Genomic DNA, 26,534 nt, shown 5'->3' with positions numbered 1-26,534 from the left:
TGGGACTTACCTCTATTGCGCCAGACACTGAGGCATATGGACTCATGCCCATGGACCGATAATGCTCTCACTCAGGCAGGTGATCTCTATAAAGAGGGTACAATCATGCCATTCCCGGACATGGTCGAGACATATGGACTGCACACTGTCCTACTCCTATAATATCATGCTTTACTACGGGTGGCCCATGATACATGGGGTGCTAGGGTGGCCGAACTGCCACTGTTGCAAGCTCTGTCAATAATGTTGATGTCTGACTCCATGCGCCACGCTGTCACGTATCTGTACTCCGCCCTTAACACCACTCCTCCTGATCACACCACAAGGGCTCGCACCAGATGGAACACAGTGCTCCATGAACCTCTAACTGACACAGCGTGCGCCCGCGTCCTACTATTGACTAAGGATATTTCCCGTAATCCCAGGTTTCGCTTCACCCAGTTTTACTATACACACCACATTTACCTTTCACCAGTCTTATTCAATGCATGTTTCCAATTAGCTCCCCAGAATGCCCCCGGTGCAGACTACAGAACGCAGAATTCACGCATGCACACGGTATGGTCTTGCGTTCCATTATAACGGACGTGTACTCAAGTGACATCATTAGTGGCAGCATTGTCCACACACTCACTCACCTTCACCCCTCCCTTAAATCCTGCTTACTAGGACTGCGACCCCTTGCGAAGGGGGACAAATACTTACACTGTTTCATCGACCTTGCCTTCTTTCTGTTTAAATGGAACGGAAGTCCCCCGGCCCCCTCAGAGGTTTGTGGCCGGCTCTGAGTATTGTTGACATGGACTAGAGCCCTGAAAACATGGTAAAGTTTTCAAAAAGGGAAATAAAACTTTTCTCTAATGGCCCGAGTGCACATGAAAGATATTGGAGTACTTGGGGACTCAACCCTATTTGAATTTGGTCTCTAATGTTCACCATTGATATATCCTAATAATGTTGTCTAGGAATAATTCATCATTTGGTTGCACTTCCAGAAAGGGGTTGCTGGGGTTATATTAACTTAATATGCCCTTACGACAAGGAGATCCATTCCGTCGACATTGCACTTGGAACTTTTCTATAAATGTTATTCCGTTTTTTAAAGAGAAGTTGTTTGATTTACGTACTTGATCAATTTACAGCACGGAATTTATTTATTTGCAAGTTTTATAAAGCGCAAACTTGACCCAGGCGGGTATCAGAGCGATTTACAATCTGGGTGGGACGTACAAGAGTATACATAATACAACACAATAGTTGTGCAACATATTAATTGTATGTGATGCTGTTGCCGAGTTTTTCATCTGTGTTATACGTGAAAGGAAAACTTTGGCACATTTAGAATTGTGATGACTTATGTATTAGTAACTCTTGTATTTTACCTGTGATGTAATGAATGCAGTTTTACATGGAATCAGTTTTGGATCATTTTATTTTGTGTTTATGTATTTATGATATTGTGCTTTAATGGTTTGCCATGCTTATAAACTGAATAAAGATGTATTGATTAATTGCTTGAAATTAAAGCATTAAAAATTTGTTTTTTACTATGTCTAACTCTCTGGTTCAAGCCTACATTTTAATTTTGCTTTGATAGCCAAAAGGTTCTACAGGAGTACTGCGCTAACATGGTATATTAAACATTTTCCTCTTCTTATGTTTCTTATATTACATATAACTTTCAGGGCAGACGGGGATTACTGGGGTCAGCGTGCGATTATCCGTGCCTTTAACCAGTGAAGCCCTCGGATCAGAATTTGAGCACAAAGCCCCATTAGCATTTGACCCTCAGGGTAGCAAAGTCGAGCAGTCCAAGGCTGACTCTGGGAACTGGTGTGGTGTTAGACGTTCAGCACTCAGGCTACACATGCAGGCTTGCAGTCATGGCCTTAATGGAAGTTAAATATACCCATTGAAGATCAATTTTACCACGTTTTAGGGCGCACAGGGATACTTATGGAAGTAATCAGCAGTGCTCAAGTGCGCAGAGTTCAAAACCCAGTAGCATTCCTCACAAAGAATGGGGGTCACTGCGCAAAAAAGGCACTTTCTCACAGGTAAGAGTTCCAAATGTTTATTTGTAACCTGAATACACAACAACCGATTGCAAGTTTCCTTATAAGGGGAATTAAAATATTACCATCAATCTGGCGTTGTGGGAGGCCAGCAACTGGAAGAAGTTCTGGAGTAGTCATCATACTTCTTACCAAAGAATCATCCAGTTCCTCAAGACCAGGACCAAACATAGCAAAGCGAGGTTCTGTCTGTACCACCAGTGAATGCCACAGTGAAGCCATTGCTCCATACATGCGCCGGTTCGACTTCACACATTTTCGGCTGTCAGGACAGGTTGTTAAATATCTGTGAAATAACACATAAGGAAATTGCAAGTACTTCATGTAGGAAACAAAAAAACATAAGCAAATAAATAACAATAACTACATTTGTTAACAAAAAAAAACACACACAAAAAGAGAATCTAAGCAATGTCTCAATCTTTATTTAGGTACTTTTAAGGCCCTCTCTCCTTTCCACAAGTTGTAAACCCATTGGTGCAGCAGACAAAATAGAAGATGATCTTTCAAAGGACGATGGGATGTGGCAGCATTAAAACTTTGAAAGAAGAGCTTCAAAACGTGTGTTAAATGCCGTAAGTTAGGATTCAGTTCCTGCAATGTGTCACTGGAGTCTCCTCCACAGCACTAGCTTTTATGCTATGCATGAAATAATGAGAGCTAAGAAGTTGCATGGGAAATGGACAGCAAGAATTAAAGGAAGTATCAATCACCATAAAGGCAACCTTCCTATTACAATGGATGTTCTGCTCACCCCTCCTTACCACCTGCTTAAAACCGATTTCATGAACTAACACAAAGTAGATAACAGCAGAAATCAAGAAAAAGGCATCTGAAAAATCATGATACAAAGAAGTGCAGAATCTGGAATGAATATTGAAAGACCGCCTAACAAATCCCTTAAGTGGCTGCTCTAGGAATTTGTGATTAGGATTCACACCTCTGGAAAGCTAAAGATGCAGTCATGAGTTTAGGTGGAATGGGAGGAATCGGGCAAGTACTAGAAAGGCAAGAAACAATCTAGGAATTGTGCCGACTGGCTACACACCATGGTCTGTACCTCTGCAGAAGGGGCTCCATAAAGAATAAGTGCATTATCTCCTTTTGGAAATGAAGGAGGCATTAGCTCTTTGAATTCAATGTTGTGTGCATCGCAGTTTCATAGTAAATTAAAAATAATGCTCTCAGATGAAGTTAAATACCGTAATAAAGGAATATTTCTTGCAAGAAATTACTCACAACTCAAAAAAAATAAAAATCACAAAAAAAGCATATAACAGACCTGGTTTTAACAGGTAGGCATAACCACAAGTTCACCATGTAAGCTTGTCGATGACTTGACTTGGTCTACAATGTTACCTTTGCACGTATGTGTTTCCCTACATTTCAGCTCACCCTTGCTGATGCTGGCTGTAGGAAATATACCAGTCTTACATTTGTTTGATGCTGCGTCCTTACGAGTACAGATACAAGATGAAGAAAAGGTTCCCCGAGGGAGAGTGGGACTATGGAGGAAAAATAAAATGTATATACTGGGAGGGGTTTGGCCTGGGCGAAGCCTAAGACTCAAAATGGCATGCCTCACCTGAGCTGCCGAGCCGGGGCTCCCAATAATGTCCGCCATGGCCATTTGAGCAGTAGACCTCTTTGGAAACTAGATCGCTGTCGGGGTGAGTGGTTAAGGCGCGTGGTCGAGGCTGCACTGGTGTGCCTGCTATTACCTGTTACCGTGAACCCAAGATGGCTGCCTGTCTGAATGGGGGGAGACCTCAACGTGCAGGGCTGAAATTGAGCCTCCCTACCCTGCAAAATCAAGGCAGAGGCTGACAAGCCTCCTGGCTCTTCACTTCAATGCGCTGGGGCTGCCGGCGATCCAGTCTGATAGCATAATAGAGCCACTGTCATACGGACAGCAGAGGGCCATGTAAGAGCGATATATTGACTGGAAGCCTGCAGGACCCTATGGGGATGGACACAGTGCCTGCGACGGATCAGCAGTCACCACCCCCACAGCGCCTTGTGACCCTTACGGGGGAGTAGTCACACTTTACAAGACTCTTCATTGAATACCTGTGGTTGACAACAACTGACCAATTTGCAAGCATCTGCCTCCCTCGAACTTTATATTGGGCCAGGCAGTCTGATAATTGAAGAGCTAATTGGTCCCCCTGCTGAGATCGAGGAGTCATTTCCCTCGGCTCTCTACATAGCCTGTCCTTTCGCCTACACGGACCATTTGTTATATGCTTTGCCTTCTTAGTTTGGTGGACAAGCAGGGGCACTGGAGCCCTCTCATAAGCTCCCGTTGCTCACGGCTAATGTGCACCATTCAACCGCTATGCTTTCTTATATCCTCATTTATGGTTTTGTTTTTTCAATGTTGCCTAACCTAGATTTCTGTTGTTTTCTTTTTCACTTATAGTCCCAGGATTCGCACAATCTCCTCTGATAAACTTGGCACTAAGCGCCTACAAGGGTATAGGGGCTGCATCACTACTGTGAAGGTCTACCCCACCTTCACGATCAATAGCAACAGTAGGATAATGCCCTCGTATATGTAAATGACACACCAACTTAAGAGGCTCCATTTGTACTAGTTTCCAATCCAGTTCCATGCAACCAGCCCCATCAAGAACAAAGGTGTGGCCCCTCCTGTTTAAGTGAGGTTTACTCACAACTACAGAGCAAACACACATGGATAGAGAAGGCAGGTTGGTGGGCTTGAGAGCTCAACTGGGTACTCTTGTTATCACACTCTTCTCTATATATTGTCTCAACGACAACAAGGAAGAGCTATTGTTAGCAAATCTTACCAAGGACGAATTGATGATTAGGGGAACCTTCAATACAGTCCTCAACTCCACACTAGATCACTGTGTGGCACGCTACAACACTTACCCACTCCCTCTCCCCCCCAATGCTGACACAAGGTATGTAGCATCTAAACCTGCTAGATATTCGGAGGAAACCCAGGGGGGGGGGGGGGGGGGAGGGACTACACTTCTCACTCCAGCATCTACGGAACGACCAAACAGATCAATTTTTTCTTATTTGCCCACTCTCTCCAACCATGAATTCTGTCTGCCAACATAGGCACCCAACCGTGTTGGACCATACTCGGTGTCCCTATTATTCGATGGGGGCGCATTCCTCCGGAGTATGACCCCTACATGGTACATCAATTTGACTGCCTCCCGAGACGTGGCACTGTGGGACTCTGAGTGAGAGTCTCTTGAACGTTACTTTAAGAAACATGACACAGGCCGAGGCACAACAAAGTTTCATACAGGTTTATTATTATTATTATTATTATTATTGGGCATTTGTAAAGCGCCTGGTGACGCCACTGGCTTGTCCCCGCGCTGTGATAAGTGAGTGGTCGCCCCCCCCTCCCACTGAAGGCTACCTGCTGAAAAGGTGAGTTTTAAGCTTTTTCCTGAACAGGATTTCCGATGGTTCAAGTCGCAGTTCAGGGGGTAAGACATTCCAACATCTGGGGGCGAGATGTCTAAAAGATCTCCCTCCCATACGCGCTTTCCTTACTCTGGGTACCCTTAGTAGCCCAGTCTGAGAGGACCGTAGGTTGCGAGTGGGCTCGTAGTGGGTCACCAGACTCTGAAGCGGTTCAGGGGCTTTACCGCTCAGAATGCGATGGCATGTAGAGAGGGCCTTAAACTCAACCCTCTTCTCCATTGGAAGCCAATGGAGGGCCTGAAGAGCGGGTTTGGAGGGTGACCTCCTGGGGAGTCTGAGCACCAGCCGCGCCGCGGCATTTTGGAGCACTTGGAGGCGGCTCATGACCTTGCTCGTGGCCCCCAGATAAAGCAGGTTCCCATAATCAAGTCGCGAGGTGACCAGGGCGTGCACCAGCGTCCTTCGAGCAGAAATGGGAAGCAGGTCTAGGACTTTTATACTTTCTCAGTAAAACTGTGCGTTTGTTGGACAACATAAACATCAAAATTATTCAAGACTGATTCTATGTACTCCACCAGTATTTGTTGGCCTTAGTATTGCTAGCTCACAGTGCACCATCTGTACCCCTAACCTAGCCAGGTAACATGTGGAATGTGCAACTTCAGAACATGACATCCCCGATTCCCCATGGAAATTGTGGAAACTGATCTAGAACTCTTTTGTTCGGTAACTCATGCATACCCAAAGAGAAACACAAGAAATACACAATTTGGTGTTTCAATGTTTATTGAATCATTATGATTCTTGTGTAAAATACATGCGCTGCAATAATCAACAGAAGGAAACAAAACAGTGCAATCAGCATTAGGAGAACTATAAAGTAAATAAACAATTCAACCATTGTGCGGTGGCATAGGATATATGCATAAAAATGCGGTTATATTTTGTGCTCCTACCTTGCTCTACCTATCCTAGTGTGTCTAGGGTGGATGAATACGATAGAATCCCTGTAGGGTGATCTAACTCCGCCGTTAGCTGTGGGTGTCATCAGGGAGCCAGTCTTGGTGGAGACCTGGGCATCATCCCTCGTAGGAGTTAAACAGTAATCAGCTGGGCTAGAATTCCAACAGGAGGCGACCTCAGCAGTGTCAGCGAAAGGTTCGTCGGTCTATCTCTTCTGGATTGGGAATCAGTGTAGTTTCTAGAGGTGGGCTGTGATGTGGGTCTTTCTGGGGAGGTCTTACCAAAGAAGTGAATGACACTCATAATCATGCCAGAGACCCAGTCAGGTAGCTATTGTTGATTCGTTCGTGACAGCTCAGTTGCTGAGCAGACAATAACACACAGCAGCATTTAGCTAGTGAACTAAGCCCTTGCACAGAATGTTCAAGACACTCGATAATATGCCTACGAAGAAGTGTAAATGTAAGCAAAGCCAGAGTGTAAATGTAAGCATATTCAGAGAATATGGTCCTGCATAGCCATGCAAGCAAATGTGGGTCAAATGTCAGCGTTTAAGAAAAGATGTCAACTTTAAAACGTGAGCATGCAAAATTGCGGTGTACCTACTCGGGCCAAAATGTGACCTCAAGACAAAGCTAAGGGTTCAAATAGAGTCTATAGGGAACTGCGACACATTTAGGGAGGGCTGAACAGCTCTGTATGGCCGATGCAGCGTGAAAGCTGCTTTATATTAATCAGAAATACTATGAGAAGGAAGATAAAGCCAACAGACTGCTGGTGTACAAACTGAGACAGAAGCAAACTAGATACCACATCTTCTCCATAAAAGATTACATGGGTGTTCCATTCAGGGACACACACAACATTATGTTCATTCGAATAGCCAAGTCAAGTCCTTTCCTGAATTGCTGGAGTGATGTGGAGGTCCTGGGGTGCAAGGAAAGGTTGTTCCAGGCTTTGTCCGCCATATGTGAAAAGGAGCATCCTCTGCTGTTGGCTCGTTGGATGCAGGGGGTGTCTTCGAGGAAGAGGGAGACCATTTGTATGCGTCTGGTCAACTTGTGGAAGGTCATCCGTTTGTAGATTTATGCTGGTCCTCCGTTGTGCTGGGCTTTGAATGCATGGGTCAGCATCTTGAACTGGCATCTCTTCTGGATTGGGAATCAGTGTAGCTTCTAGAGGTGGGCTGTGATGTGGGTCTTTCTGGGGAGGTCGAGGATGAGCCTTACTACTGAGGTTTGTATTGCTTGTAGTCTCTTCTGGAGGCGTGTGGCGATTCCTACATAGAGTGTGTTCATGTAGTCCAGCCTGCTGGTGAAGGGAGCCTGTGTGACGGTCCTTCTGGTGTAGACTGGGAGCCACCTAGGATCTTGCAGAGCATGCATAAGGTGAGGAAGCAGGTGGTTGAGACTGTGTTTATCTGTTTCTTCATGGATTACTTGCTGTCCAGGAAGATGCAGAGGTTGCAGGTGTGGTCTGTCAGGGCTCGTGGTGGGCTGAGTTCTGCAGGCCACCATGTGTCGTTCCATGGTGAGTAGTTGTTCCCAAAGATGAGGTTCAGTCTTGTCCGTGTTTAGCTTGAGACAGTTGTTCTTCATCAAGTCGCCGACGTCCATCATGCATCTGTGGAAATTGTCTCTAGTGACTGAGGGGTCATCTGACAAAGAGAGGAGGAGCTGGGTGTCGTTGGCGTAGGAAATGTTGAGTCCGTGCAAACTGACTGTGTTGGCCAAGGGGATCATGTAGATGTTGGAGGGTGGGGCTGAGGGAAAATCCTTGGGGGACGTCGCAGAGCTTCTTGGGTTCCAAAGTGAATTGTGGAAGATGGATTCTCTGGGTTCTTCTGGTGAGGTCTGAGGCAATCAATTTGAGTGGATCTCCCTGGATTCCGATGTAATGGAGTTTGTTCATCAGGATGTGATGGGGTGCGGTGTCAAATGCAGTAGACAGGTCCAGGAGGAAGAGGGTGCAGTTTCTCCATGGTCGAAGAGAGCTTTGATGTCGTCGGTGGCTGAGATCAGGGTTGCCACAGTGATGTGGTTGGCTCAAATTCCGGAATGAGAGCGGTCCAGGAGGTTGTTGTTTTCCAGGTGTAGGATGAATTGCTGGTCGATTGCTTTCTCAAGTACTTTGGTTGAGCAGAGAGATTGCCGGTAGTTCTCCGGTTCTGCTGGGTCGGTGGGAGGTTTCTTCAGGAGGGGTTTCACTTCAGCGTGTTTCCAGTCCTTGGGGAATGAGGCCCTGGTGATGGAGGTGTTTAGGACTTTCTTGAGCTTGACGCCAATCATCTTGTTTCCAAGGTTGAAGATGTGGTAGAGAAAAGAGTCTGTATGTTCAACCGAGTGCATGGAGTTCATGATGGAGATTGTGGTTTGAGTTGTGAGAGGGTCCCAGTGGGTGGGCAGGATTTCCGAATATGTGTTTCTTGGTTAAAGCAGGTTGATGCTGCTGCAGGTTGATGCTAGCGGCGGCTGGGTGTTGGCTTGTGAAGTTTTCATAGTTGGCCGAGATCTTGTTATGGAGGAAGTCCGTCACACAGTTCTTTGGAGGGGGTAATGTTTTCAGTGGCTGTGTTGTTGGAGAACTACTTCATGATGGCAAACAGTTCCTAGCTGCGGTTTGTGCTGGCTTCTTTATGGTCTGCTAGGGCGTTCTTACTTCTTTCAAGAGGAGGTGGTACTGGTTAAGTACTATCTTCCAAGGGGTGTGGTCTTGCCCGAGCACCACTTACTTTCTAGCTGACAGCAGTTGTATTTGGTAGAATTTGGTAGATTTCGGCCCCTAGTTGAACCAGCTGACTCTTTTGGATTTCCATTGCTTAGCTGGGCGATTGTGTCAGGGCATTCTGTGATCCACTGGGAGAAGTTCGTCGTGTCATGTTTTGTGTTGAGTGATGTGTCAGTTTGCTTAGGAAGATGTAGTGCTTGGAGCTGAGCACTAATCAATTTAAGATGATGTTGAAAAAGAAATTGAATCGTTACTTAAGCTCTATATAATTGAGCAACCTAATGGTCTTGGGTTTCTCAGATAGTGGTGGTGCCCAAAAGGGACAGTGAAGGGGTTGTACACATACATTGACATACATCAGGCAAACAAGACAATTGAATGAGAGCGACATCCTGGTCCACAGATTGCTGACATAACGTAATTGAAAGGTGCAAAGGTCATCTCTTGCCTAGATTTGAATAAAGGTTATAATCAGTTGGAACTAGAAGCAAGTTCTACTGGCATTACAACTTTTTCTACACATGTTGGTCTGTTTTAGAGTATGATAAAGCTCTCACCCAAATATGTTGTTTACTTGCAGATGCAGGTTTGACCTTGAATGCAGTTAAATGTGAGTTCCACAAGACAAAGTTAAAATTCTTTGGACGTATCCTTTCTGTTGCAGGTATGACACTGAATCCTGCAAAAGCACAAGCGCTGTCAAAAGATGATCACCCACAAGATGTTTCAATGGGGCCTTCATTTCTTGGCATGGCCAGCTACTGTTCCATATATATACAAGACTTTGCAATGAAGTGCTACATTGAGAGAGCTGCCGAAAAATAATGTTTCTTTTCATTGGTCACATGAATGTGAGAAGTTTTAAGAAAATCAAACCAGCCATTGAGAATGCTACTAAAATAGCATATTTCAATCCGTAGTTTCCTACAGAGGTTGTGGTCAATGCTAGCCCAGTCGGGTTAGGCGCAGTCCTTCCACAGCACAGTGGACATCCGAATGCTCGAAAGCATATTGTGACATTTGCAAGTACGAGCATATGCCTCAAACAGAACTTGCTTACTCACAACCTCAAAAAGAGAGTTCAGCCATGGTATGAACTTGTGAACACTTACACTGGTAATTGATCATCAAGCTTTATTAAACTACATTTGGCATTTCAAAGAACAAGATGCCTCCTTGCACTGGACAATGGGGACTATGACTACAAAGAGTACAATTATAATTTTGTGCATGGGAAGGATCAGAACTCCGCCAACTACTTTTCCAGAGTGTCTATACAAGGTGAGCGGACGCGCGATCGTAAGCATTTACTGTAATTGCACTGCACTCGCTGCTATTTTGCCATACTTTGCACCGATTGCTTTTTAAATTGCCCAAGTCTTGCTTTTTAAAAATAAAGATCGATGTAACTTGCCTTTTTAAAAATATATGTTGGCACTTACTCTTAGAGATTATTCTGCCCTTCCCCGGCCCACCGTTTGTTTTGGAGGGAGGAGGCACTTCCGGTTGCAGGGACGGTTGGCGCTTGAGCGGCCCAGCCTTTCCCCCATAAAAACAGGATGATACCTAGGACACGCAGCGGACGCGCGCAGCGGGCGCGACAAAGGTGCGCCAAAGGCAAGCCCGTCTGTGCCTGTCGGCGCCAGTCCGGGCCCCGGGGCCAGAAACCCTGGAGGCTTGTCACCACAGCATAGAATTAGATATTCTAGTGAGGACCTACTTAGACTGAACAAACCGGTCCAACTACAATGTAAAAATAGTAGGAATCCTGATGGAAAGGCACTGGAATGTGTTCATTGTAAGAACAGTTAGGCAGGTTGCAACAACGTCAAAAAACAAGAGAGGAAGTTGTGCTTCATGCTATTAAACTGTCGGTCAATGGGCAAACATAAACTTGAGATCTATGACATTTTAAAAGAGAAAAAAACATACACAATTTTTCCTAACAGAGACTTGGCTGAATGATAGCTCTGATCCAGATATTATGGATGCCCTCCCGGAGGGCTAGGAGATCTTGAGGCAAGATAGGGAGCAAAGAGGGGGAGGAATTGCAATTATTTATTAGTCTTCCTTGAAGTGCAATATAAGAGAAGCAAGTATAGAACTCTGTGAATTACTCTTTTTTAAACTATCAGTGACGGACGATATGACCTTAGCGGGCTTTTTAATATACCCTCCACCTGTCCCAGCTACCCAATTCATAGCTAGCCTAGACGAAAGAAGTATTCAACCTGCCTTACGCCATAAATATTTCTATATACTGGGAGATCTGAACTTGCACTTTGACAGCAATGAGAACAAATAAGTTCAACCGGAGCCAACAGGTGAAATTAGCAACGCACCAAAAAGGACATATCCTTGACCCTATTTTTACCAATCAAAAGGAAATGGAGGTCAAAGCACCTTGGACTGACCACTATTTAATTCCATTCTCAATATACGAGAGTAATCCAAGGTTAGAAGTACTGGGGGTAAAGACCACCCATTGGAACTGGACTGGCTTTAATCCCAGTTCTTTCTCACTGGCATTGGAAAAAAATTAACCAATACTTAATTCAGAGATCAATATGGCCAATGACCAATATGAGAAATGGGTAACATATTCTCTAGATGAGATAGCCCCATGGACTACAAAGAACCCCAAGAGACAAATGGCATCTGCTCCCTGGTATAATGAAACTCTGGCTATAGCTAAGAAAGGCTGCAAGAAATTGGAGCGGATTTGGCACAAAGATCTCTGTGATAAGGCCAAAGAGCAATATAAAAATGAAAGTAAAAAATACCATACATTAATTAAGAGAACGAGATGAGAGTTCTACACGGAAAAAATAGAAAAAGCAAGGAATTCATCAAAAGAAATGTTCACTATACTAAAGTCACTTAAAACACAACAGTCGGAAAGACGAAGAAACGCCCTAAATAGAAAACTGCAATAAGATCGCAGAATTTTTTGCTGAGAAGGTGGCTAAGATATATAATACCTTCCCAATAAAAACCTGCCTGGGGGAATGCTCAGTAATCAAGAAAGAGAGAACGTGTATTTGGGATAGGTTTAGTGAATTTAGAATTCCCGAACTAGAGGAACTAAAAATAATTGCCAAAGGAATTAAATCTGGCTCCCCCCCACTCCCCTGAGACCGAGCCCGCCCAGAACAACTTTTGAAGGGGGCAGATCACATTATGCCTTATATTTATGAGCTTTTCAACATCTCCTTCCAGAAGGGAGAAGTCCCCAGCAGTTGGAAACAAGCAATAGTATGCCCAATGAAGAAAAAAAAACGTCAAGACTCAGCAGTCTTAGAAAACTTGTGTCCAATTTCGCTGCTACCATTTGTTGCTAAGATTGCGGGAAAGATAGTTAATAAATAGCTAATTAATCATATCGAGGTAAATGACATATTACGTCCCTCTCAGTCTGCCTTCAGAACAGCCCACTCGACAGAATCTGTTCTACTCCTGGCTACTGACACAATGAGACGCTGTACAGATGAGGGGCAAACGACAGCTATGACTATTGGATATTAGTGCGGCGTTCGATACGTCTCACATGGGCTGCTTCTGCAGAGACTAGAGGAATGCGGCACAGAGGGAATCGTATTACAATGGATGACATCCTTCCTATCGCTACAAAGTCTCCAAGAGTTACAGCAGTCACAACTTTCTAAGAGTATCATGTTGCCGCAGAGAGTCCCGCAAGGATCAATTTTGAGTCCCACACTATTCAATCTATATGTGGGACCACTGGCAGAACTAGTGGAAAAAGGAGTAGTTTCTTACCTGTAACTCCAGTTCTGTAGTAGGGGTATCTCTGTTATAGTCATAATCTAGTGAATAGTCCCGGCTATGAGCGTGGACCCCGGAGCAATCAAAATAATCTCTTAAGCTGTCTTCATTGCATTCCTGCATCGACACTGAAGAGAAATTTAAAGACAATAATGCATCCTGTACCTACAAGGCTACACTGTCCAGTACTTCAACTAGAAATGCCAAGGATATTACTAACACATTTAACACAATCTGTCAAGTTTCCCCCTTCAGAGAAACTTTCCTCCCCTCACCAAGTCCTTGAAATGATAGAGAGGAAGGGATGGACAGACAAGCCTCCATAGGCTGCCATTATGTGTCTGAAAAAGGGATACCGTGCCTTTAAGAAACTCTAGAGACCCTCGGTATCCCAGCATGCACAGCCCACTCCTTTTACTTTCAGCTCTTTTTGAAGGTGCATAAATCAAGGCCTGTAGCATACATCACAGTATCATTTTCTCCACCGGGGAGGAGGGCGGGTGCTTATGACTATAACAGAGATACCCCTACTACAGAACTGGAGTTACAGGTAAGAAACTACTCCTTCTGTAGTAGGGGATCTCTGTGTATAGTCATAATCTAGTAAATAGAATGGCAAGCCCATCCAAAAAGCAACCCGGCGGTGGAGAAACAGACAACACCACTAATGTGCGAACAGATTCCGCAGCGAGGCCTGCCCCACCTGAGCATCTGCTCTGGCATCAGAATCCAGACAGTAATGCTTAGCAAAGGTGTGGACCGACTTCCAAGTGGCCGCCCTGCAGATCACTGCAATGGGAACATTTCGAAGCAAAGCTGTTGTAGCTGCTTTGCCCCTGGTAGAATGAGCCTTAGGCTTACCCCCTAAGGTCTTATTCGCTTTCTGATAACAGAGCTGGATACATGACACAATCCACCTAGAGATTGACTGTTTCGAAGTAGCCAGACCAGTCCTAACCGACCCATAGTTGACAAACAATTGGTCGGATCTACGAATACCCTTGGTCTAATCCAGATAGAATTTATTTCAACACCCTTCTGACATCCAGGGAATGAAGAGACCGTTCCGCTGGAGTGGAAGGATTCTAGAAAAATGTTGGTAAAGTTATAGTCTGATTAACATAAAAATCAAAAATCACCTTGGGAAGGAACTTAGGGTGAGTACACAAAACAACCTTAGCAGCATGAAATACAGTATAAGGTTCCTGGCAACACAATGCCTGAATTTCACTCACCCTGCGGGCCGATGTAATAGCCACGAGGAACGCCGCCTTCCAAGACAGGTGCTGCAGTGAAGCCTTATGAATAGGCTCGAAAGGTTCCTTCATCAGCCTGGACAGCACCACATTAAGTTCCCATGAAGGCGAAGGAAGCCGAACAGGAGGGAACACCTTCAACCCTTCCAAAAAATCCTTAATCACAGAAATCTGGAAGAAGGATGCTTCCGAAGGGCATTTTCTGTTAGCAGTCAATGCAGCCAGATGAATCTTAATGGAATGGAAACTAATGCCAGACTGAGCTAGATGCAGAAGGTATGGAAGGATAACATCCTCCTTGCAGGTCGTCGGATCATAGTTCTTAGACATGCACCAGATGCAGAATCTCTTCCACTTGTAAGCATAAGAGGTCCTAGTAGACAGCCTCTTAGCCTCCTTCAATATGTCCATGCAATCCTCCGGAAGATTCAAGTGGCCATATTGCACTATCTCAGGAGCCAATGCCGCCAATCTCAATGATGAGAGGTTGGGGTGCACCATCTGCCCCCCGAACTTCGTGAGAAGGTCCGGCTGACACGGCAGCCGACGATGAGGTAGGATCAACCGGTGAAGCAGGTCCGTGAACCACCCCTGCCTGGGCCATTCCGGCGCAATGAGGATCATCCGCGCCCGGGATCGGACCAGCTTGATGAGCACCGCCGGAATCAGGGGAATGGGTGGAAAAGCGTACAGAAAGCTGTTGGACCAGCTGATCCATAACGCGTTCCCCAGAGTCCCCGGCTGGTAATACCTCGAGGCGAAGTTGCGGGATTTGCTGTTTTCGGCAGTGGCGAATAGATCCACTTCTGGAGTGCCCCACACGGCGAATATGTCGTCGAGCACCTCGTCGTTTATGACCCACTTGTGGTTTTCGTGAAGCAACCTGCTGAGGGCGTCCGCCTGAACATTCTGCACACCTGGCAGATGAGTTGCCATTATCGTCAGTCCTCTGGCTAACAGCCAGTGCCAGATCGCCTACGCTTCCTGTGACAGTGTGCGCGATCTCGAGCCCCCCTGCTTGTTGAGGTAATACATGGTGGTCGTATTGTCCGTCTGCACAAGCAAGGAGTTGGTCTGGAAGGACGGATGAAAGGCCTTCAGTGCCAAGTGAACAGCTCTGAGTTCCAGGAAATTGATGTGATACGTGGACTCTGTCGGAGACCATGTTCCCTGGATCTGTAGAGGGTCTGAATGCGCTCCCCAGCCCAGGAGAGACGCATCCGTAACGATAGTCTGAGTCGGGATGTCCTTGTGGAAAGGAACCCCTCTGAGGAGATTATCTGCTGAGCACCACCATCTCAGTGACTGTTGGGCTTGAAGAGACAACTGAATCCGGTTGTCCCAAGACCCTTTCCTCTGGTCCCACTGGTCCTCCAAACATTCCTGTAGCCGTCTCATGTGTAGGCGCGCGTGCGGAGTGAGGAAGATGCAAGAGGCCATCGATCCCAGTAGAGAAGACACCGTCCTCACTGTTGTAGATGTAGCAGCTATGAGAGCCTGAGCCTTCCGAAGGATGGATAAGCGTCTCTCCTCCGAAGGAGACACGCTTGCCAACAGCGTATTGATGGAGGCTCCAAAGTACTGCAGGCACTGCACAGGAATCGGGACAGACTTGGATTTATGTGCAACCCCAGACGGTTCAACAGGACGGCCGTCCTGTTGAAGTGCAATTCCGCTTCCTGGAAGGTGGAGGCTTTGATCAACCAATCGTCCAGGTACGGGTAGACAAACACCTTGTTCTTTCTCAGGTGCGCTGCTACCACAGCCATGCATTTCGAAAAAGTCCTGGGTGCAGACTTCAGTCCAAACGGTAGTACAGTGTACTGATAGTGATTGGTGCCGACGAGGAAGCGCATGAACATCCTATGTTTCCGTGCAATGGGCACATGGAAGTACGCATCTTGCAGATCTATCGCGCACAGCCAGTCTCCTCTCTGCAGCTGAGGATAAATCTGGTGCAAAGACAGCATGCAAAACTTTTCCCTGCGAATCCACTTGTTTGCTTGTCGCAAATCCAGAATGGGTCTGAACTCGCTCTGGTCCTTCTTCTGTACTAGGAAGAAGCATGAGTAAAGACCCTTTCCCCTTTGAGATAGAGGGACGTCTTCTATCGCCATTTTTCTTAACAGGGTATCAGCCTCCGCCTGGCGCTCGCGCAGTTGGAACTGCGAGCTGACCGGTGGAATCGCTGGAGGCGGGCTGGTGAAACGAAGACTGTATCCATTGCAAACAATATTCAGCACCCACTTGTCCTGAGTAATGTTTCTCCACTCTGCCAGGTAATGTTGAATGCTTCCCCCCACCGGAGCGGGTAACGGATGAAGGGGAAGTAGCAGCTCAGGGCCTAGACCCTGCCAGGCCTTTGGTCGCGGAGGAAGACTGTTGACCACCTCGGCCCCTCTGGTGCTTTTGGAATGGTTTCCGCTGGAACTGCTGCTGTTGTTGTTGCTGTCCAGCCTGTCTACCTTGCCCTCTTCCTTGCGCCCCGTACCGCCTCTGGAACGGGCGGAGGGTCTGTTCCTTAGGCTTTTCCAACCCGACAGCCGTCAGGGTTTCCACCTCCGCCTTCATGTGGGCCACCTCGTCGTCCGCATGTTTCCGGAAGAGGGTCTCGCCCGAAAAAGGTAGGTTGGCACCTCGGGCTTCAAAGGATGTGAGACGTAACCAGGCGTGGCGCCTCAGGTTGACCCCATGGCAGTACCCGTGGGCTGCCAAGAGGGAGGAATCTGCAGCCGAGCTTATCACCTGGTTGGAGACCAGCAGTCCTTCAGCAAGGATCTCTTGGAAATCTTCCCTTTTTTCCCGGGGAAGGTGTTCCGAGAACTGTTGGAGAGACTCCCACAGAGCCCGATCGTAATGTTCCAACAGTGTTGAGGCACTCGCGGCCTTCCTTGAGGTGGAGGCCGTCCCGCAAACCTTCCTGCCTGCCGAATCCATCCAGCGGCTCTCCTTGTCAGGAGGCACTGTCGATGACGGAGTGGTGGCGCGCTGTTTTCTTGCTGCCGTCACAATTACCGAGTCAGGCGCGGGATCCAAACGAAGAAACACTGGGTCCGAGTCAGGAGCCTTAGATTTCTTCTGCAGCCTTGAAGGTGCCGATCTTGTAGCCGCAGGGGTGAGGAACAGCTCCATGGCAGGTTCCACCAGCCCAGGCACCAAGGGCAGGCAGCAAAGGGCGAGATAACGGCTTCTTGTGCAGAGTTTAGAAAATGACGGAAGTCAATGGCGCGGGCACAGTAAGCGTGATGCCCAGCTTAGTCGCCCCTCGCAGCAACACGTCCTGGAAGTAGACTATGTCGTCTACTGGAGACACCCTCGTCGGAGGGGAGTCCGACAGGAAAGGTGAATAGTCCCTGGCACTGGATGAATCTGCGTGGCGGGACCTTGACCGGTCCCTCCTGTGGCACCGTCTGGATCTCGTAGAAGAGCGACGGCGACTCCTGGATCTATCCCTCTGTCTGGAGCGAGATCTCGACCTCCGCGGCCTCAGACGGTCCGCGGGCCGTAGCGGAGGGAGCTGTGGAGGCCGAAACGGGAGCCTAGGTTGTGGTGGACCCCATAGACGGCGTCGGGAGATGTGGTAACGAGACAGACCTTGGCGGAGGTGGTGGTGTAGGAGGCGGAGAACGATGCGGAGGAACAGGTGGTGGAGGAGGCATCGGATTACGTGGAGGAGGCTCCTTGGGTAACGGAGGAGGTGTAGGTGACCTCGGCTTCGAGGGCGAATAGACCTGTGAGTGCTCCAAACCCGGAGACTCTTCCCCTCTCCTTTTCTTCGCCGGACCTGAAGTGGGGGGACCTCGAGGCCGTACCCCTGGTAGCCGAGCGACGGCGCCGCCGCGACCGTGGACTCGTGGCAACCGAGGACTCAGTCCTGGCTCTGGAACGCCTCCTGGAGGACGATGCTTTCCTCCTCCTCGATGACCGTCGTCTCGACGTCGATGACCGTCGCCTCGACGTCTATGATCTCCTTCTCGGCGTCGATGATCTCCTTCTCGACGTCGATGATCGCCTTCTCGACGTCGATGATCGCCTTCTCGACGTCGATGATCGCCTTCTCGACGTCGATGGTGAACGGCGGTGACGCCTCGACGGCGAGCGCCTGCGTCTCCTTGAACCCTCTCGACGTCGATGATGGCTCAACAACGAAGCATTCCTCGACGTCGACCTCGTCGGAGGCCTCGACGTCAATCCCCTCAACGTCGACGTCACTTCGACTTAGAGCCCTGGGGAGACGGGGAGCAGACCGTGGTGATTCCTCTCAACGCCGACGTCGAGTCCATGGGCGCCGACGGAGACCGGTGGTGTTTTCTGGCCTTCTCCTTACTGGGGAGCCCCCATAGGCCGAGGCAGAGGCAGAGGAAGAAGTCCCTTCCTGCCCAGACCCACCTGGACCCTGCTGCTTTCTTTGCTTCAGTCCTTGGAGCCTGATCTTCTGTCTGTCCTTCAGGGTCCTACTGGAGAACTGCTGGCAAATCTCACAAGTCCCAGGAGCATGAGAAGGAGGGAGACACAGGATACACACCCTGTGTGGATCTGATGTTGCCTTTTTCCTGGCACACGCTGGGCATTTATCAAATAAGGTAGGCATATTTGACAAACAAAGGGCCAAAAGCACCAGACAACTCCAGCAAAGTGAAGCAGAAGCAATAATACGTCGAGTGAACACACTCTAACACTTTAAAAGTGCCAAAAATTACACAAAACACCCAAAAAGGGAGAGCCGGAAAAAAGAACTGAAAGTAAAAGGAGTGGGCTGTGCATGCTGGGATACCGAGGGTCTCTAGAGAGTTCCTTAAAGGCACAGTATCCCTTTTTCAGACACATAATGGCAGCCTATGGAGGCTCGTCTGTCCATCCCTTCCACTCTATCATTTCAAGGACTTGGTGAGGGGCGGAAAGTTTCTCTGAAGGGGGAAACTTGACAGATTGTGTTAAATGTTTTAGTAATATCCTTGGCATTTCTAGTTGAAGTACTAGACAGTGTAGCCTTGTAGGTACAGGCTGCATTATTGTCTTTAATTTTCTCTTAAGTGTCTATACAGGACTGCAATGAAGACAGCTTAAGAGATTATTTTTGATTGCTCCGGGGTCCACGCACATGGGCGGGACTATTCATTAGATTATGACTATACACAGAGATCCCCTTCTACAGAACATCAAGTTACCATCGTATCATACGCTGATGATACTCAGTTAATTGTGACACTATCTGGAAATAACAAAATGAAAGCACCAAACTTCATCAGGCGTCTAGAAGAGGTAGTAGGATGGATGTCCGATCATTGCCTAAAATTGAATAGTAATAAAACAGAGGTGATGATAGTAGGCAATGCACCAAGTTCGTGGTCTTCTGCATGGTGGCCAGAAACCTTGGGACTTGTCCCGATGCCAAAATCAGAAGTAAAACATTTGGGAGTCATGTTTGACCCGAAATTGACCTTCGAGGCTCAAATTCGAAGGGTAGTGGGCAAATGCTTTGGAACCCTTAAAACCCTGAGGAAAATCCTGGACCTCCTTCCTCCATGGAAGGAAAACCATAGTCCATGCATTGGTAACATCACAATTGGACTATGGCAATGTACTGTATCTGGGGGCTCCCAAAAGGGGGCGAGACAAATTACAGGTGGTGCAGAATGCGGCCGCACGGCTGATATTGAACCTCCCTGGAAGAGCATCCGCCAGGAAAGCTCTGAAAGAACTGCACTGGCTGCGGGTGGAAGAAAGGGTCCTTTTTAAGTCCATGTGCTACTGCCATAAAATACTTGCAAAAAAAGGGTCCCAGTTCCCTACAACCCCTAATTTCTCAATATGTCCCAGGGCGTAACTTATGATCAGAAGGTAGGTCACTAGTGAAAGTTCTGAGAATTCAGAGAGCAAGAATGGGGACCCGGTCCTTGAGCTATCTTGCAGCAAAATATTGGAATAAACTCCCAGAAACCATAAGAATGGAACCATGTGTAGGCCAATTTGGGAAGAAGCTAAAAACCTGGCTATTTTCCTCCACATATTAAATGATAGAAGTATTACAAGATTGCATTACTCAGCAACCTATAGCGAAGTGCTTAACTGAAGGTCCTAGTTGCGAATCTGCTAGCGCGGGGACACGCGTAACCATGCGCTTTAGAAATGGTAAAATAAATAAATAAATAAATAAAATAAGGTCAAGGTACTCCATCCAAGACAGTTAAAGCCTATAAAGTAAAGCCTGTAAAGTCAAACACACCGACTGCCATTTCATAAAACCAGATTATCATTGCCATGAGCCAGGATAGTGTCATTATAAAGGTGGAAGATATAGTCGCACAATAATCATGGAACTAACAAACCTGACCTCTCACCAGTGAGGGTGAATATCAAATATACAAAAATGTCAATGATGAACTGTCCATAACTCAGGAAGGAGTTATTTTGCGAGGGTCGAGAATTCAGATTGCAGAGTCGGAGGCAAAAGAGGATTTAAGTGGCCCACAAATGACATCATGGGATCGTTGGCACAAATCAATCTCCGAGACGGAGTCTGGTTTCCTTATCTCGAAGAGTGGGTTGAGAAAGAATTAAAGGCCTGCCATCTGTGCAATTGTCTTTCTACTAAAGTTACTCAACACACCTTAAACATGCCAGTACTCCCGAAACATGTCTGGGAGAGAGTAGCCATTGACTTGCTCAGTCCACTTGACAATGGACATCACTTGGTGGTGATTGTGGACAAATACTACTGATTTCCCTTAATCAAGGATCTTTCCTCTACAACTCAAGACCGAGTCATTTAGAAACTAGATGGCATCTTTGCAACATGGGGTGTTCCAATCATGTTAAAATCTGACAATGGCCCGCTATTTAACAGACATGAGTTTAAAGATTTCATAGAGCATCTGAGCAGAAAGAAGAGTACACCTCTGTGGCTGTAGTACAAAAGACTAGTTGAGCGTTGTGGTTGGGGAGGACATTGCTGTGCCTGTGGTTGCGGAGGACATTGCTGTGCCAATAGTGCGGCAAGAGACATCTGGGCTGCAGCCTGGGGCTGCTAGACTTCCAGTTGGTGTAGTGAGACAAGAGGCAGCTGGGCGGCAGCCTGCGGCTGCAAGACTTGACGATGAAAGTTCTGACCTCTGGGTTGCACCAGGCATGGTGCAGCCGGCATTGCCTGAATTTACTGGTGTTCCAGGGTGTAGGGTGAACACTGAAAACTTTTTGCCTATTGATTTTTTCAAGTTGTTTATGGATGATGTGTTTTTGGCAGAGATTGTAGAGCAGACTAATTTGTATGCTGAAATTTTTTTGAGGGTGAACAGTGCCAGCCTTAAGCCCCACGCTAGAGCTACGCGGTGGACTCCCACAAATTTGGAGGAGATGAAAAAGTTTTTGGGTTTAACTTTTTTGATTGGCTTGCTTAGGAACCCATCAATGGCTTCATATTGGTCTACTAGTCCCTTGATGGCAACAGCTATATTTCCGGCAGTCATGAGTCGTGATAGGTATTTGCTTCTGCTGCGGATGATGCATTTTGTTGACAATAGTCTTGCTTTGCCACGAGATCACCCTGATTGTGACCGTCTTTTCAAGATTCGGCCTGTCATTGATCATTTGGTTGATCGATGTTCTGAGATCTTTTATCCTGGGAAAGAAATTGCAGTGGATGAGTCTTTGCTGTTGTTCAAGGGCCGCTTGGTATTTCGGCAATACATTCCTAGTAAGAGGGCACGCTATGGAATCAAACTGTATATGCTGTGTGACAGTGAGACTGGATATGTCTCTAATTTCAGGGTGTACACTGGTAAGGAATCCAGGATTAACCCCCCTGGTTGTCCGTCGACTTTTGGAGTGACTGAGAAAATTGTGTGGGAACTTGGTCGTGGATTGTTTAACAAAGGCCATCATTTGTATGTCGATAACTTCTACACTGGTGTGCGGTTGTTCAGGGAATTGGCCAAAGTGGACAGACCAAACTACCAAGCCAATTCTTCACCAGAAAGGAGACAAGCTACCGGGGACCCGTTTCTGGCATTTCAGCCGTCTTCGGCCCGGCTTGCTTGAATCCTGATGGTGATAAGATCTGATCTCTCCAGAATAACGCTGGAAAAACAGTGGGAGTTTGGCAAACGTCTAGATGCTTTCAGAAGATTGGGGGCAACGGCCCAGCTGATGTTCCCAGCTGCTCTAAAAGTTATGCATAATAATAAAATGTATAACATTAGGTCAGTTCAAGCGGCAGATGAGTTGTTAATGGATCTGGGCAAAACAGTCTCCTAGGGCAAAGTAGGGCAAAGTATTAAAGTATAATAAAGTTTAGAATACCCAGTACTGACATATAAATGGGCTTCGATGGAAGAAATTTTGATTATAGATAGCTCCCCCTCTCCCAAGCGTTATATGGACTCAAAAAGTTTGATGTTTGACGCTTATTTTTTTTCTCATAGTCCTAATTTTGAATAAGTACAATTAGTGGTACATATCTCCTCATGTGGCTACATGTGTTAAAAGGAAATAGAAAAAATAATTAATTAAATAAACAGAAAAATAGGACATAAAAGAAGGGGGGAAAGGAAAAAAAAAAAAAAAAAAAAAAATAGTAAAAAAAAAGAAATGGAAATGGAAAAAAAAAAAATTAAAAAAAAAAAAAAAAAAAGGGGGCAAGAATATGAAAAAAAAAAAAAAAAAAAGTAACACAAAAAATCATCTTATTCATCAGGTTCATTTAGGTCTATTTACCTGAATAGTTAGCGGGTGCACTTTTCTGTAGGGGATAAACCGGTGGGGCACTATCTACTGGGACGATGTTCCGGTTAGATAATGCAAGGGTTCTTCACGGGGGGGGGGGGCTCTCACCTGCGGGTGAGTGCACAGGGGTGGAAAAAACATAAAATGTCCTCAATAACCGGTTTGAAAATCTTTGGAATATCTATTCTTGGTTTACACATTTCACATATCTTACATATCTCACCTATATCTGTTGGGCACAAAAAGTTAATAGTTCTACAAACGTATCTTTTCTATGTTATATTAAGTGAATTGTCCTATCAAGCAAGGGATGAGTAGTATAAGCTTTCTTTCCTGGAACATCAATGGCCTGCGCACAAAGCCTCGTGCAAATAGAATTCTACAATATCTGAAAGAATCAGCAGTGCAGGTCATGGTATTGCAGGAAACCCATCTCACGCATACTGAAATGTCAGACATAATTAAAAAGAATAGATGGATTGATTTTATGGTCACTACCACACAAACATCCCATACGAGAGGGGTTGCAATAATTTTTAAAAAGGGTGCCAAAGCCAAATTAATATCTAAGGTTGTGGATTCTTCAGGCAGGTGGGCTATGGCGACAGTCCTTATTGCGGGGGTATCAATTACAATAGTTGGCTATTATGGCCCAAATCAGGATGACCCCACGATATTGGAAACAATTTTTTTGAAGTTATTATCAATACCAGGACCCATTATCTTAGCCGGTGATTTTAATATTGTTTTGGACCCCATCCTGGATAAGTCTCCTAACAATCGTTCCAGGGTCTTGTCTAAAACCAGATCTTTTCTGGTAGAAGCCATGAGACAGCAAGGGTTCGTCGACATCTGGCGACAAAGATCAGGACACCAACAGGGGGTTTCCTATAGAAATTATAAGTATCACCATAAGTCTAGGATAGACTACATTTTAATAACCCAAAGACTGGTCGATTCAGTTAGAGCAATAGAGTATCTTCCGTCACACCTTTCAGATCATTCTGCGGTTAAATTGGTGATGGATTTGCGCAGAAAAAAAATCTCGACGGTTTGGTCCTTTGATCGTTCCTTACTTACCAAGGAGGAGGACATTTCGTTTTTAAAAACTGAGACACGTAACTTCTTCCTATCGAACGAAGGTACAACATCGGATAAAACTATCTGGGATGCTTATAAGGCAACATTGAGAGGATTGATTGTGACTAAAATAGCCTTTCAGAAAAAGATCTACAGCGAAACAATATCTGCTATAGAATCAGATATGGCTGCTATCGAACAGGAAATAGATCTAAGTAATAGATCTTCAAGGTCAATATTAGATACCCTTCATAACAAACTGGCGATACTGAAGGGGACCCTGGCATCGACTCTGAGTTTGAGAATTCAACAGAGGTGGGAAGCCAGCAAGCTGGCCCACTTCGAGTATAGCGAAGGTGCAGGCAAATTGCTGGCCTGGAAGACCAAAGTAGACCAGGTCCGGAATAACATTGCAACCATAAAAATAGGTACTACTAATCTCTCTTCCGACGATGATATCAGGGAGGCATTTAGGGAATTCTTTCAGGCCATTTATAAAGAAGACAAAGTGATATCGGTTGAGTCTGTTAAGAGCTGGTTGGATAAAATCACCTTACCTTCCCTCACTCTGGAACAATCTCAATATCTGGACAGCCCCATTACTGAGAGTGAGGTGATATTAGCTATCAAGAAATCTAAGAAGGGGAAAGCATCGGGGCCTGACGGCCTTCCGGCTGAGGTATATAAATTCTTAGACTCAGAGATTGCTCCTTTTCTAACAAAGTTGTTTAACCAAATTCTCTTAGAAGGTATGGCTCCTCCAACATCTTGGGATGTTGCTTCTATTACCCTTATCTTAAAACCAGGTAAACCGATGGAAGAGTGTGGGTCATATAGGCCAATATCTATTCTGAATGTGGACTATAACATTTTTGCCACTGTTTTATCATCAAGATTGGCCAATGTTGCACCATCAGTCCTTCATCAAGATCAAAAGGGATTCTTAAAGGGAAGACAACTATATGAGCTGACCTTTGATCTAATTGGTGCCATAGATATAGCAACATCTAATAACCTCCCATTGGCGGCTATGACGCTTGATGCAACCAAGGCCTTCGACAGGGTGAATTGGGTTTACCTGTCGGAGGCCCTGGCCAAGTTTGGTGTGGGGGGTGGGTTTCGTAGGGTGATTAGTCTTTTGTACAGCAATCCCTCGGCATCTCTCCTTGTTAATGGAGAATTATCAAGTTCTTTTTCTATCTCAAGGGGAACCCGACAAGGCTGTCCACTCTCCCCCTTACTTTTTGATTTTTACATCGAACCTTTCGCGCAATGTCTAAGGGAGGAGCCCGCCATTAAACCTTTTCAGTATCAAGGTTGGATGAGGAAGGTGGCACTATATGCCGACGATGTACTTATTTTGACATCAGAGGCCGTAACGGCTCTCCCTGCCATAGTGAAGTTGGCTAGTGCCTTTGGACTAGTATCGGGGTATGAGATAAACGCAACTAAAACCGAAATACTTATCTGGAATGATGAGAATCCACCTATAGAATTTCATCCCAGCACCTCTATGCGTTACCTAGGCTTAACAATTGTAAACGACATAAATAAAATAGTCCAAATTAATCTATCCAAAGTGCTTAAAGACTGTCGTAAGCTCCTTCACTCTTGGTTGCATCTCCCCCTCTCATTAATAGGTAGGGTTAACCTTATTAAAATGTCTATTCTTCCAAAGATTTCTTTCTTATTTAATACAATTCCCTTATATTTTGATCAAAAATTTTTAGCTAAATTTCAATCAAACGTCTCTTCTTTCATTTGGCACAACCATCTCCCGCGTATTGCCTGGAAAAAAATAAGACGGCGACGTGAAAAGGGAGGGCTGGCAGCCCCAGATTTAAAAATGTATGCTTGGGCCTTTCAATTATCACATTCAAGGATGTTGTTAAAGAATCCCGACTCCTTGGGGGTGGGAATGATGTATGCAGCAATGATGGAGGGGGAAAATATCAATCACTCTAGTTTTCTTTTTAAGTTTGGAAATCCTAAGTTTTTAAAAAAAATTAAACTGAAGATCCTACAGGGCTTTGCTCGAACATGGGCAGATATCATGAAAGCTATAAAAGTAAATTACTTTTGTGAAAAAACACCATTGTGGGATCTACCCGAAAGCCCAGTTTGGCTTGATGACACCCTGGCAGTCCCTTTGAGGGAGGCGGGCATGGAGGTTTGGGGGGACCTTTTTTATGAGGGAGATTTATTCTCATGGGAATATTTGCAAGCCAAGATTGGTCCTAACCTTTCACGCTTCAAATATATCCAGATTTACAGTTGGACAGCAGCCTATAAAACGTCCCCTGCGAATAAAAATAAGTTCAAACTGGGTGGTCATAGCCCCTTTATCTCTGATCTACTAACTAGAGGGTCAGAAAAGAAAGAAATATCTAGATGGTACAATTCTATAGTGGATGAGGTAGATGGAGACTTCGTTTTGCCAGAGTCAGTATGGGGTTCTGTTCTGGGGGATGTGAACTTACAAACACTTTGGAAATCTTCCTTCCAGATTTTGTGG

The 26,534-nt window shown here is 45.8% G+C and overlaps 1 protein-coding gene across 3 annotated transcripts in view; it reads right to left on the bottom strand.

Moving 5' to 3' along the window:
* FBXO4 (F-box protein 4) overlaps positions 1–26,534 on the bottom strand; it is a 293,565-nt gene that overhangs the window by 137,555 nt on the left and 129,476 nt on the right. For all 3 annotated transcript variants that reach the window (XM_078675013.1, XM_078675012.1, XM_078675014.1), the window contains exon 3: positions 2,141–2,361. In XM_078675013.1, coding sequence (XP_078531139.1) covers positions 2,141–2,361 — 221 coding nt within the window. The remainder of the gene's footprint in view (positions 1–2,140; positions 2,362–26,534) is intronic.

Source organism: Lissotriton helveticus, chromosome 2_1 (assembly GCF_964261635.1).
Source record: "Lissotriton helveticus chromosome 2_1, aLisHel1.1, whole genome shotgun sequence".
Classification (NCBI taxonomy): domain Eukaryota; kingdom Metazoa; phylum Chordata; class Amphibia; order Caudata; family Salamandridae; genus Lissotriton; species Lissotriton helveticus.
This window is presented reverse-complemented; position numbering and strand designations above follow the sequence as displayed.